Source organism: Phaethon lepturus, unplaced genomic scaffold (assembly GCF_000687285.1).
Source record: "Phaethon lepturus isolate BGI_N335 unplaced genomic scaffold, ASM68728v1 scaffold7150, whole genome shotgun sequence".
Taxonomy (NCBI): domain Eukaryota; kingdom Metazoa; phylum Chordata; class Aves; order Phaethontiformes; family Phaethontidae; genus Phaethon; species Phaethon lepturus.
In genome coordinates this window covers 73,718-88,774 of record NW_010513965.1, presented here as the reverse complement: position 1 = coordinate 88,774, position 15,057 = coordinate 73,718, and the positions used below count along the sequence as shown (strand labels likewise).

General features: G+C 36.8%; 1 protein-coding gene across 1 annotated transcript in view; it reads right to left on the bottom strand.

The window, feature by feature from the left end:
• Window positions 1-15,057, bottom strand: part of CORIN (corin, serine peptidase) — a gene marked incomplete at its 5' end in the record, with an annotated part of 96,447 nt that overhangs the window by 28,746 nt on the left and 52,644 nt on the right. Inside the window, 3 exons of the mRNA XM_010291485.1 lie at window positions 2,927-3,034; window positions 5,613-5,758; window positions 11,433-11,664. Coding sequence (XP_010289787.1) covers window positions 2,927-3,034; window positions 5,613-5,758; window positions 11,433-11,664 — 486 coding nt within the window. The remainder of the gene's footprint in view (window positions 1-2,926; window positions 3,035-5,612; window positions 5,759-11,432; window positions 11,665-15,057) is intronic.

Genomic DNA, 15,057 nt, shown 5'->3' with positions numbered 1-15,057 from the left:
ATAATTTATAAACCTTGCAATTTTTAGCAGAGTGTTTACAATTAATTAAATACATGTTTGCTTTTCCCCTTCATCACACATTACAGCGTTACACTGTGAAGTGTACCATGACTCTCCAAAATTTATCTTTGAGTACAATATAGACAAATATAGAGACAATTCCATCAGAAAAATTCACTACTTACTGAATTCAGTGCTCAAATATACTGTTTTGTTGGTAGAAGCCATCTACCATTTGGTGTACTTATATATCTTCTCTAAATTTTTTGTGACATACATTTTTAATTTAATGACAATGAAATGAAGTGCAAATGGAGGTAGGAAAACTTGTCCATTTACATTATCCCCATCTAAAGCATGTGTTTTGGAAAGAGGTAGGGATTCACATATGTTGTTACCTTCATTCTTCTTCAAAATATGAGGCTGGTTACCTTTTATTATTCACTCATATATTCCCCATGCAATTGTTATTAAGTCATTAACATTAGTTGAGAGAAAAATGTGGTAGTCTTAAAAGACTACAGTCAGAACTCAGATTGCAGAAAATAGTGAAGGACAATACTGATTTTGAATCTTACGTCCTCAATTACTTTAGTACTTTTCTAGAACTCTCTTCTGCTCTCTGCCAGAGGCATTGTTCAGCAGCCAGTAAATTAATATGATCAATTACAATCAAGCATATTTAATACCAAACACTCTCTTGACATCTATCATCATCATCATCATTTTCAGAAACTACCTTTCTCACACTTTACTGAAATACACTTAGAATTCTCACATTCAGAAATATGGGTAAAATTTTCTCCACAAATCCTAGTCTAAATGGTACTAAAGTCTTGGGATTTTGATGCAATTGCATGGGTGAGATTTGCTCTCACAAAGATCATGTGAAAGTATAACAGGGATTCCTAACAGAAGGAAACAGCAGGTGCTGAATACAGCGCTGCTCTGCATGGGCAGAATGCAGCTTAGTCCATGTGGACTGTTCTACCTTATATTTTTGGCCAGAGTAGCTCGAGCACCCAAAAGCTGTAGCTAGTCTTTTCCAGCCTCCTCTTCCCTGCGCTGTGAAGTTGTTCCATGCCTCTCATTTAAGACACTTCAAATACAAGGTTTTTGATTTAAATGCTGACTGTTATTTAATGGTATAGGACCAATTTCAAAGGATAAATCTAATACAATGTAAGCTAGCCATTTACACATGGAAAGATCGTCAAGTTCTGATTTTGTCCTGCACACATGGAGTATGAAAGAGTCAGAGACAGCTGCTTCTGGAGCCCTACAATGACTTTCTGTTCTTTGGTAACAGTATTACCCCTGGTCAATGTAATGTCATTCTGACAGTGGTAATTTCCTAGCAGATACAGTCTTCATATTTATAGAAACTGATAAGAATTCTGCTGATTGCTAGTGACATTCTGTCTAGACTACAGAGACAGAGAGCGATCCACTCAAGAAATGAATGTTATATATAAGAGCAATATTTCATGTATTAATGTCTAGGAGAATAAAATTATCCTAAAAGACGCAAAGCAATTAGTGTTCTAAGGAGTTAAGAATAGGTGGCAACAAAGAATATTTGGCAGGGAGGACAATTGAGACAATTGATTCAAAGGTAAAGAGATAACAAACTCTGAAAGAGTCACTGTGATCATCAGCTCTGCCTTTTCTTTATAATATTAACAAGAGAATGACTTGGTAATAAGTCCTGTTTCAGTGAGCATGTCTTCTTTTCTTTTTGCAAGGGGAGCAAGAGGAGAGACAATACAAGTGTGATATGAAAACTCTTAGAGACTGAGAATATATCACACCTTAGTGATAAATAACCCCTTGGTTACTCCAATCATTAAAACAACCTGTTCTTAAAAAAAGCAGCATAGTGTAGTGCTGTTAAGCTTGAATTTTAGCCTAGTTCAGCTTTCAGGTCTTGGATCTTATTTTAATTTTGTGCAGCTGAATAGAAAGTCTTTTACTACCACAGTTTTGTTTCTCACATAAACTTTGCTTCCTGCTTACCCTGCTCTGTTAAAAAAAACCCAACAAGTTGTGCACTTTAGCCCTACTCGGCTAGAATGTTTTCTAATCCTTTACTCATATTCACATCTCTTCTCTAAATCCTTAGTGATTTAGAATTATTCTCTTTGCCCCTAGGGATGCCAGGCCAGCATGCAGAACTCCATGGAAGCTACACCTTAATCACACAAAGAAATAGTATAAACTCCCATCTCCTCCTCAAAATTCTCCTGCCAGCACGTACAAGAATAAATAGTAACCAAGAGATTTATCAGTTATTCTCAAGCTCAACACATCCGCTTAAGTTAAAAATCGAGAGCATCTCTACTGTAAGTGAACTCAGAAATATACAGGAGAATAAACTTTGTGGTTACCACTTCATCCTTGTAGCTACAGCTTGAGGTTGACCAATCTAAAAAAAACATGTAATTCTTGACCCTTACCAAGAATCCACTTCAGCAACACAGATCTTTTGTCAATACATCATAAGGAGACCATTACCGTGTATAAATTTAAAACTATATTTATGAATGAAAGATTTAAACTTCCAGAAAATCATGTTTCAGCTCAGTACAACCTCCAGCAATATCAAATGAATGAAATCTGCAGTATTTTTTATCTTGATTGCTAAAAGAATACTCAAACATCCTGGAATACGGTTAGCAGAATCTAAATGATCAAATATCATTAATTGTGTTGACATTAATCAAGAAGGATGCTTGCTAAAGTATTTTTACTGCCACAAGTCTTAAAAAAACCCCAACACTTTCAGACATATTTTTCTTACAGAAAAAGGGGTTTATCCTCTGAACTGTCATCCTATGGTTCAAAGAACCGAAGGAAAAATAAAACTCATTTTCTAATGCTTCAACTACTCTCCATTCAAAAGATCCAACTCATCAAATTTATTTACCACAGCTGTCCTCATCACTATCATCCTCACAGTCAGCTTGACCATCACATCTTCTGGATGCCAGGACACATCTCCCAGAACGGCACTTGAAGTGACTGGGTGAGCATTCTGTCAATGACAAGGAACAGGGGGAAACAAAACTCCGTAAGCTGCAAGTTTAATCATCACATGCATACTTACTTATTTATCACTGTGACTGTTTCAGAAGGGTAATGACAGGAATAGAAAGCTTGCGCGATACTAAACTGGAACTATGTAGCAGGCAAGACTCTTAACAATTGCATTGTGGATAGGGTGGAGCAATATTTTCCAAAGCTCTCCCTCACATGCTACCCTTTGTCAAATTTCAAAGCTTTGCCAAATAACTGGCATACAACATTTAGATTGTAGGCATGGATTTCCTAGCTACTTTTCCCACCATTGTGGTGTTGTGGGAAGCAGAAACAGATCATCTGATGTATTGAAACGAGTATAACAGATCCCCAACATAAAATATATTTTTTTTTTTGCAATTGTGTGGTTATTTAAATTAATAAAACCACCAATAAATGTCCACTAATAAACCCTTACATTGCTTCTGCCTCATCTTAGAAAGTACCATTTTGAGAAAGCTTTATTTAGGTGGTTTTGAAAAACACACTCATTTTTTCACACAGTATATGTCATTGACTTTGACATACAACCTCCATCATATGTTGCCTTATTTTTTTTTCCTTCCTGCAAAATCTCTCAGATATTTAATAGCATGCATTTCCTTGGGTAAATTCCAGGATTCAATAAAGAGTTGTACCAAAAATATCATCAATGAACTTAGGAGCCTTGGGAAATTAATAATAAAAGGCATGTAAACTATACTACCAATATTTAAGAATAACTCATCAAGAAAAATAACTAAGTTTACAATGCATACTGTCTTGGCCAGCAATATTCTGGGATTCAGCACTGCCTGGAAGAGAAGTTAAGCAATTCAGAACATTGTAATAACTCTACCAATTATAGCTTAAGTTGGAAAATCACCTATATTTTGTAATCATAAGCATTTAAAATGCTCTCAGAAGCTTAATTTCTTTTGTTACATGTGGGTTTTTTCCAGAAATGTTTATATAAGATTTAAAACTTCCCAGGGAAGACTTTTCTAACCAGCACTGGCAGTCAGTGGAAATTTGGCATTGAATCAACATAAAATTCTAGCAGTAGATAAACCCAAAACAACTCTGATAAGACCCCTTAATTAGTTACACAGTTTCTCAAAGAATACTAAAACCCTCTCCTTTTTCACTGATTTTCCAGGAATATCTATTTCAGTGCTAAGACGATCAATAAGCAGTGAATCAGCTTACTAAGGAGAGTCTTTTAATTTTTTTAAATTATAATTTTTATAAGTGAAGAGAATTTATCTCTAGAAAAGGCACACATGAGTCCTGTATGCAGCAGTATAACCATTCTATGTTACATTTCAAAGCCAAATGATCTAATAACATGGGGAGAAAGGTTAAAAGACATTTGATACCTAAGAAAAATAAATCACGTTATTTTTCTTTAACTCACCTTGTTGTGTTTTCCTTTCCTACACACTGCTGTATAACAATGGACAATTCCTTTCCATCAGCCCACTGCTGTAGAGGGAAATCATCTCCTTGTCTCTCAAGAGTCCCATGGCAGAGGATTTAATTACCATGGTATTACACATCTTTATAAAATCCTCACAGTGACATTTGTGCACATGGACTTTGCTTGAAGAAATAGCACTAACTGATTTACTGGTTTTCGTGATTCCTTCACTATATTCACAGCAATACATCTTCCCTAAAAGAACTATAGACTAACTAGCTTTCGCCCATCGCTTTCTCTGAGCAAGAGCAAGGTTGTGAAAAGACTGTCATCAGTGTGTTGGTGAGTAGAAGGAGAAGAGTGAGAACTGAACACGATCATTATATTGCACACACTGTAGCACACATCAGCTCGCTATTTTCCCAGCTACTTTACTGGTGTTTAGGCAAGAAAGAGAAAAGGCATGTCAGAATCCTCACAGATCTCACATCCAATGACCGCTGCAGATGGAAAAGCTGCACAGTTTCTCTCTTCATACATACAGAGAATATCTAGAAGCATTTAAGGCAATTTCATTCTTTTGTGCCATGTTCGTAACCACAATGATTAGTATCATGGCTGAACTCAAAAACTGAAATTCGTTAGTTGGTTAGTTGCTACTGAAGCTGGTTTGGCACAACTCTCTACAAAACTTTCCCCAAACAAAAACGAAGAGCAAATAATAGCTGGCAAAGACCCTAACATTACAATATTTTTCTCAGAGCTGTTGTGGGGCTCAGCTTTTTTAAGATTGCCAAGAGTCTGTCTCCTGGTTAGAAAAGGATGATTATATTGTTTAAATAGGTAAAAAAGTGACATATAAACACAAGCAAGCAGTAAGTGTGGTATCAGCAACGAATCTCAGAACTCTGACTTTCATAGATGGAGGGTAGGTAATTGATCCTTCCTTCGAATAGATTTCTTATGACAACTTCCTCTTATCTTCAAACTTCAAATCCAGATTCCCTGAAACCTGGGTTGGAATAGTTTCTGCAGTTTAAGTATTATAATTTAAAGAGGAGGTATGGGATTAAAAAAATCAGTGACTTTGGGAACCTAATTAAATCTTTAATTTACATGTATTTATGGGAGTTACCTTCTACATCTTCATCTGGTGTTAGACAAGTTTGGTTGTCTGAGTTCTCATCTGGAAACTGCGTGCAGTCAGTATCTTCTGGCCACTGCAGACCTACAATCCCAAGCACAGACTCACAGCGTTCCTTAGACTGTACACATAATGTCCTGAGGAGACAAAGTGGAATTGCACAAAGTAACTGAGTGAAAAGTCTTAGCAATTCCCAGTTAGTGGAAGTTAATAATCCTAGACAAAGCTAAAGATGAAGGCCAAGGACGAATCAGCTAATCAGATTTCTTTACATTAAAAAAAAAAAAAATATATATCAAAAGATATGTTGCTACTGTTGAAACATTATGTCAAGTTATTATATGCAGACTATTAGCTGAATTGTAACATAATAGCCAAATATAACTACTTACAAACATCCTCTCCTCTGTAAGGGGTGGCAGAGAACCTTTTTTAAGAAGCACTAACTGCCCTCTGTCAGGAAAAAAAGCCAGATACATTTTTTTACCAGTTAAATTCTATCTCTTCTGATGAGGCTACCTCACAAATCATGTAGTTTCAGAAGGACAAAATATTTAAACCTGCAAACAAAAGAGCAAAGAACCCCCCCAAAGAATTCAAGAAAATTAAAAGTTTTGGGAAAAATCAAAGCACAGATCAACTTAGTCTTGAAAATGTTGTCAGAGCAACAGAAGCTTGTATCAAACCTGGAAAAAGGCATGAATATAGCCCTCCTGCTGTTTTGTTTGTTTTTTTTTTAACAATAGAAAGAGAGGACTCACCATGCAAACTTAGTTCAGTCCATCTAGATTAATATCCTGTCCCTCAAAACATCCAGTGTCAAATGCTTCAAAAGTACAAAGAGAAAATGCATAACAGAAAAATGCCCTGTTATTTTAAGCATTATTTTAAACATTTAACTACTTTTGTCTGGAATCATAGTTGACGTGCTGTTCAATAGTCTCGTCTTGTATCTGTGGTATTTTGAATCCCTGTTTGTTTCAACTGCCTCTCTTTTGCGTCAGTTTTTTTATTATTATTATTTTTGTGGAATATTAACTAGGCAGTATGGGATTAGGAACCCCAACATCTTTTTCCTCTCTTCCTCCAAATAGAAACATGCATAATGCTTAACAGGTATTTGTCTGAGCTGTTCTTAAAAACTTTTCAGTTAACAAGATTTCATATACTTCCTTATCACTCATTCTAATATGTAGATACCTATTATTTTCCTTATATCTGAACTATAGCTCTCCTGATGTACTTTAAACCCATTGCTTCATGGTTTAACCTCAGTGAGCATGGAAGCTCACATTTACCTACTTGAAGGCTATGATGTCTCCCCAAGCCTTCTCTTGTTTCTAGGCTCAGGAATTCATTTAATTGCACCTTTTAGATCATATTTTCTAAACCTATAATCATTTGGACTTTCTCCTACTGTTTCAAAGAAAGTTCTCCTTTGTTCTTATAGGTTGAAAAATATTCAACAGTAGGATCCCACCCATTTCTATTTTTTTCAGTTTCCTTCATGTGACTTTTAACTTGCCTTTTATTTAATTAGTTTAATTTTTCCAGATCTTTCTTCTAGGAACAGACACTCCTTTCGTGGAAGACATTTTATCCCACTCATTTTCCTTTGTTTTGACCAACAGACCATTTGTTTTTCCTGCAATAAGCTTCAAGAAATGCAATGGCCAAAACCAAGAAAACAGATCCATTTAGGATCAATTATTTTATGGTCTTTTGAGAAAACAATACGTTATTAATCTTCTCAGATTTAATTTTGGTTTGGAGGATTGCATGAAGAAGAGTCAATGTTTTTCCACACCAAATAATTCACTATTGAGTTGAGCAGCTGGAAGGAATGGATGAATGGATTGACATTGGTTAACCACGCAACAGTTACAGACTCTCCTTTTAGATCCTCCTCAATATGAGAAAGGTTGACTCACAAAACTTCGTAACCTCAGCTTTCTGAATGTCAGAATTTTTATTTACTACTGACAAAAACCCCAAACCAACAACAAAAATATGCTGAATACATTTTAAAAATTTGATTTTGTTAGCTGAGACATCTAAGCCATTTCCGTCCTGTGTTCTCTGCACACTCAAATCTTTGGCCAAAGCTGACCTTTTCCAAAAGCTATTGCAAGCCATTTAGTTGTCAGTCTGTTGTGAAAGAATTAAAATGTAGATAATCTTCAAAGTAGTGCCCACCACAGTGGGTGTGGAAGATATTGCATTACTGCTACGAAAATCGAAGAGCAAGTCTCATAGCTGGGGTATCAGAATACCTTGGTAACAGACTTCTTTCTCTACTTTTCAGTCAAATCTCTTCTGTGCTACTGTCTATGAATCAATCTAACAAGTTAACTGTTAACAAGAGTACACAACACAAAGCAGAGAAATCTCACCAGAGAACCCAGCACACACCTTCAAAGATTATTTCACCAGACCTGGACTAATATTACCAATGTCTTATCAGAGATGAAGAATACTGTTCAGAATTTGAAAACATACTTGCTAAATCAATGAACGGCCTCAGTAACGGCAAGTTCAGTTCTTAAAAAAAAAAAACAAACCTTCACCTGTGTTCTTTACTTTGAACAAATCTTCATGAAGACCATTTTAATTAAAAAATAAAGCAGCATGACAGCCAAACTAATAACACAAAGACAATGAAAAGTGTTGCAAAGCAGGGACAGATGTTTTATAGAGAGGGAGTAGAATTAAAATCATTGAGTTATACCACCTAGAATGAAAGGATCAGATCAGTTAAAAAATCCAATACAACTCTGATATAAGTATATTTTATAACAGATGCAGAATTATAACATGAATTTGCAATTCATGGTTGGAAAGTGAACTTTGACTTGAAAAGCTTAACACTGAAAAACTGCATTCACTGAACTCCATTCCATATTTACAGGAAAAGACGGGTAAAGCAATGCATATGTCCTGTTAAGCTCAACCAACCACTGATATCTTTGAAGAAGAGGGCAGTTATTTTGCAAAGGCAGCAGCAGATTCTCAGAATATAGTTTCCATGCTCAGAATTCTGCCTTCTAGGAGCTTCAAACTCTAGTTGAGTAGATTTATATTTATATTGATATCTCAAATGTATTTAAATTTTTTTCTGCCCTGCATTTATCAATTAACTCAAGAGCTTATTGGTATGAGGCTATATGTGTTTTCATTTCTAAAATGTTTTACATTTTTACGTTATATCTGTGTCTGAAATTCTTCCTAAAATGTTACTGTAAAGCAAATACTACAGATCTCAGTGGGACTCTCCAAGCTATCCCTTCCTGATAAAACCACTCACTACTTGCGATCTAACATAAGAACGAAACATGAAAACAGTTATAAAAGTAGAGCTTTGAATCCTAGGATTTAAAATTTAATGTTGCATGTTCAATCTGATCTAAACGTGACGTTACCCTGCTTTGAGCAGGAAGTTGGACCAGATGACTTCCAGAGGTCTCCTTCAAACTAAACTATTCTACAGTTTCTACAAGTTCCTCTTTGTCTGTTTAATACCTTAAATTTGAAGGCTATTCAACTGTATTGTGATACTTCCTAGAATCTGTTAACTAGGCATGTAGTTGCTGAAGCAAAGAGCCTATAATTTAACTTTTGTCCCTCTACATTAGAATAAGCACAATTTTTATTTATTATACTACTTTCTTCAAACAAACAAACAAACAAACAGATAGACTAGATTTTCAAACAAGCAAGCCTGAAACAGAGCTTGCACAAACTTAGCAGCTATCCCATATGCAACATTCTAACTTTCCTGTTAGGTCCCTGTGTGAGCATTAAGCAATATCTTAGTAAATTTCCCTGTGGCTTATTCTTAACTTGCACTAAGCAGCACATCACTACACAAAGAAATGTTAGCTATTTGTCAACAATATCACATGGCAGCAAATCTTAGGACATGTATTGCGATTTTCAGTGCGCTTTTCTTTCAATACAGTAGATGTTAATTGATCAATATTGTCAGGGTAAGCCTAATAAGAGAGTCAGAAATACAGTATGAGAAGGCTCTAGCAGCCAGTAGCTCAGAGCGCTCTGCCTGCTGATAAGGTTTATTAACTCTCCTAACCTGCAACAACTGCTGCTACCAAAGCCATAAGATTTACAGAGCATAGTTTCTTTTAAAATAGATACAGCCATAAACCTGAAAAGTACAGTGATGTTAACTGATGAGGATTGTAGAAAAGTTAATCTGACAAGTAGAAAGCCTAAGTCAGTCTATAATTCAGAATTATATCTGATGTGGCACTCCTTTAATTTAGAAAGGTAAGCATGTGTTAAAATCTCAGTTTTTGTTAATAGTATTTGGATGGGGCTTTGCATAGATAAAGTGATATCCTAATGCAAGGAACTATTACAAATGCTAATGTTCCAAATTAAATGAATCGGTTCTATGTTTAAATACTCTTTATAGTGGTGCAATTCTAATCAAACACACAGAAAAGGAAAATGCTTCATACAAAGCTCACAGCATCTGGACAATTTGTCCAACTGAGAGATGAGTGGGTTCACGGCATGCTGCATGAAGAACTGGATGAAGGGCACAGCTCAAGGTGTTGTAGTGAATGAGGCTACATCTGGCTGGCTACTGGTCACTGGTTCCTCTGGGTTCAATTCTAGGGTCAGTTCTGTTCAACATATTTATCAATGGTCTGGATGCAGGACTTGAATTACTGCTAGCAAGTTTCCTGATGATACGAAACTGGGAGGTGCTGCTGACGTTCCTGAGAGGACAAGAGACCTTGCAGAGGGATCTAGATAGATTGGAGCACTGGGATGTGATTAGTGGGATGAAATTTAACAAGTCCAAATGCTGGATTCTGCACCTAGGATGGAGTAATTCTGGGCACAAAGATAAACTGGGAGAGCAGTGGCTGGGGAGCAGCCCTGCAGGAAAGGGATCTGGGGGTGCTGGCTGACAGAAAGCTTAACATGAGTCAGCAGTGTGCCCTGGCATCCAAGAGGGCAAACAGCATCCTGGGGTGCATCAAACAGCATAACCAGCCAGTCAAAAGAGGTGATTACCCTGCTGCATTCAGTGTTGGTGCAGCCTCACCTTGAGCACTGTGTGCAGTTCTGGGCCTCACAATTTAGGAATGATGTGAAGATCCTTGAATGTGACCAGAGGAGATCAATAAAGCTGGTGAAAGGGCTGGAAGGAATGTCCTATGAGGAGCAGCTAAGGACTCTGGGCTTGTCTAGTTTTGAGAAAAGGCGGCTGAGAGGTGACCTCATTGCTCTCTACAGCTTCCTGAGGAGGGGAAGTGGAGAGGGAGGTGCTGATCTCTCCTCCCTGGGATCCAGTGATATGATGCATGGGAATGGTTCAAAGCTGCACCAGGGGAGGTCTAGACTGGACATTAGGAAGTATTTCTTTACAGAGAGGGTGGTCAAACACTGGAACAGATTTCTACACCCCAAGCCTGTCAGTGGTTAAGAGGCATTTGGAGGATGTCCTTAATAACATGCTTTAACTTGGGTCAGCCCTGAACTGGTCAGGCAGTTGGATTAGATGATCGTTGTAGGTCCCTTCCAACTAAAATATTCTATTCTATTCAATATATACATTTTGAAAATTACTGAACTGCTATTCCTCTCCTTGTTTTGAATATTTCAGATAATATCACACATGTACAATGAACTGCATTTAATAATCTTATAAAATATGGTTCTCTACCTTCTGCTATGGAATTCCAAAGCAGAATTTCTGGCATTTTCAGTGAAAAAAGAAAATTAGGAAAGACTAATATGACAGAATGTCAGTCAAGAATTAAATGAAGTGTTGTATATTACCTGCAGGGTGGGATCCGCTGATTTGTATGGGGGTCACATTTTGGTACTAAGATTGTACAGGCAAAAAACATAAGGTACTTGTAGCAGTTGGTCTGAACCAAGGCTGGGAAAAGAGAAGACTCCCAGCTGATAGAGGCTTCCTTCTGTGTCCTGTGGCCCAGGTAGTTTGGGTAATAAGTATAGTTGTAAGGCAAGTTCATACAGAGTTCCAGAGTAATTGGTTCACACTGACCTTTCACAGAAAGAAAACAAAAAAAGAAACACAAATGGTGTGAGATTAAATGAAATACAGAAGAAATAATTACATAAGTATTTAACAAATTTGTCAGAGGATTTCCTCTCAATCTTGAGAAACTACAAGTTTCAGAGCTCAAGACCACATATGAGTCTGTTCATGTGAGTAAAGAAAGGTGGGGTTGACCCCTGCCTACCTAATAAACTATTCAGAGACTTCTATTCCCTTACCAATATAAATTAACTTCCTGATTAACATCTTAACTTTAACATGGTACAATAGAGCATTCTTTAAAAACAGATTTATTCTTTTCAAATCAAGTTTGTGATGATTTTCAAGGACTCCTGTACTGTACAGCAACACACTTGCTACTGATGTACTATGCTACCATAACACACCTCACTGGCAGGGCAATTATCGAAATTATGATGACTGGGATCATAGGATACTTTGGGTTGGAAAGGATCTCAGGAGGTCTCTAGTTCAAAGCTTGATCAGCTCTGAGGACTGGTGTGGTTTCTCAAGGCTTTATGCAGTTGGGTCTTGAAAAATCTCTAATGACAGAGAGTGCACAATTTCTCTGTGTAGAAAACAGAAGGAAGGATTTTTTTTAATTTTTGTTTTATCTTTTGCATCCCAAATTCTGAAGGAAGAATGGGGACAATTAGGTTATGTATTGCACAAACATGGAGTAAGAAACAGTCTACACACTAATTATTTAATTCAGGTAAGACATAATTGATAATAAAGAGAATGATAAGCCAGAGCAAAATAAATGCAACAGCTGCAATTCCATATGATTACACAGACTATAGCTATATACAAAACTAAGCAGCTTTTAGGGGGTTTATCACAATACATATTGAATTGACTGAATATTTTGGTTTTAAAAAATTCTACAGCTTTTTTTGTATTTCTTCCCAAATAGGTAGTCAGAAATATTTATTTTTCAATTTTCCACCACAACAGAAAACAACATACAGAATTTCACTTCAATTCAGACTGAAATGTACTGTGTTTAGAAAGCTTCTATGCCATTATGTGCAGAAGTGTCATTGCAGGTTTGAAAAGAATAACTTTGGCTCTCACACCCAGCTCCCTACAATCCACAAGTAGAGTAACAAACAGTACACTTCAGAGGAACATCGGACTGAATTAAGTAACCCAAACATTAATCTTGCCTTCCGATGTCTGTCCTACAGTTTAAGAGATCTTGCTACTCCCTTATTTAATAGTGTATGTAAGAACAAGCTAATGAGCAGGGAACAAGGAATAAAATTCATTGCATCTTTTATTCTAAATAAAAAAAAAATAATAAAAAAACCCAAACAGATTATACCTGGGTTTAATATCTTCATGTATTTATTATTAACTTGTTCTACCTCCTATATAGGAATTTGTTCCAAACATAGTAAGTGAATGGGATATTTCACAGAATCACACAAGTGTTGAGGTTGGAAGGGACCTCTGGAGGGGATCTGGTCCAACCTCCCATTCAAGTGGGGCCACCTAGAGCAGGTTGTGCAGAGCCATGCCCAGACAGCTTTTGACTGTCTCCAAGGATGGAGTCTCCATAACCTCTCTGGGCAACCTGTGTTCAGTCACCCTCACAGAAAAAAAAGTGTTTCCTTACATTCAGAGAGAACCTCCCATGTTTCAGTTTGTGCCCATTGCCTCTGGTCCTCTCACTGAGCACCAAAATAGCCTGGCTCTCTCTTCTTTATGCTCTCCCTTCAGATACTTGTTCTGTTATCCCAAATATGTTGTAACTGCATTATAATGCCAGCCTAAACTGATCAGACATTATCACACGTGGAGAACACCTGTCACATTCAATATTGTGAAATGTGGCCTATGCTTTGGAATTTTCCAACCAAAGAGTTATTTGGGCCAGAACATACTGCTTTGTCAAAACTGAAATTTTCCAAGGGAATTCTCATCTCTTACCAAAGATGAAATAACTCTGGTCAAAATATGAACAGCGAAAATAACATGAAAAAAAGACACTAGTACTTCCAGATGTTATGCAAGAAAGATCTCTCCCAAACTCTCTGACTGTTCCATTGTGTACAAACAATTAAATACTCACTGGACCAGAAAGGGAGAAAAAGAAATGATCCAGAAGTCTAATGCAGATTATGTGTTACTCCTGTTCAGAATTATGGACTGTTGCCCATAATATGATGAGGCAACATCTTCACTAAAAAGGTCTTGGGTTTCTCATTACATGGAATAGGAACATTGTTTTAGAACTTACATATCACATGTCAAAAAATGTTTTTCACTGTCTTGTAACATAATCCTAGGCACTCAAACATTTTCCAAATTGCTGTCCACACATGTAATGGGATACAAAAATCTTCACTGATCAGGAAAAGATTTTGGACAACATGACAAACTGCTTTGGACCACAGTAAGTCTCATACTGATTTATCCGCAAGGAAGAGGAGTCCAGGAAAGAAAGTACACTTTCAGCTCGCTCTCATTGCGAGAAAGACTGAATTGTAGTCACACTGCTTGAAAGACTGTTGCCTTTTACAGGACTGTAGTCACTGTTTATGAAATGTAATTTGCTTAAGAGAGAAGTGCACCCTGAGTATATAAAAACCAGAGGCTACTGTGGGAATTTACATATTTTCCTACTTGTTGGGTAAGGCTGCTGCTGGTGTCTTGTTTGCCAGACCAATAAAGGGCCTGTCTCATGCATGACTGGTGACTACACAGCCATCAGCTGTGATTCCGATGTTGATCCTGTCACAATATGTCAGGTACATTGTATGTGTTCTTTACTAAGCATTTTGTTATAAGCACTTAACAATTAATAAAATTATAAAATATTGTCTTTTTTTGACCTGAGTAAATGTAAAGTTGCTACTGTTTTAAACATGTAAAACAGGGTTTAGTGTAATGCCTGTTGAGTTTTGGAAGCCTTATGAGTAAAGAAGCTTTGAAAAAGCAGATAGAAATATGGAAGTCCCCATTTCTGGTAAACCACAGTTTTGTGGCAAAAAGTCAGTAATGCTCAAATAAAAAAGCTGAATCTTCAAATGGAGAAACTGAGAAGCAACACCTGTTCTCAGAGGCATAGGCTGCTAAAGCTGCTGCTTCTCCTGCAGACAGAGAGATCTGTGACTAAACATCCTTCACTCCCATGAGCCTTCAGTCAACAGGGAATCAATCTTATCATACACATTAAAACTTCTGACAAGCTGGAGTGGAGTTATTCAAGTCAGCAATTATATCTCAATGAATACTCATGTATTCTGACCTTAAAAACATCAGGAAAATGTGACCTTCACATTTTGTGAATGGTGACTCATTTGGTGAATCTCACCAAAGACAAGAAAAGATTACTTGAAGACCTGTTTTCTTTGTAGATGCCAGGTACCT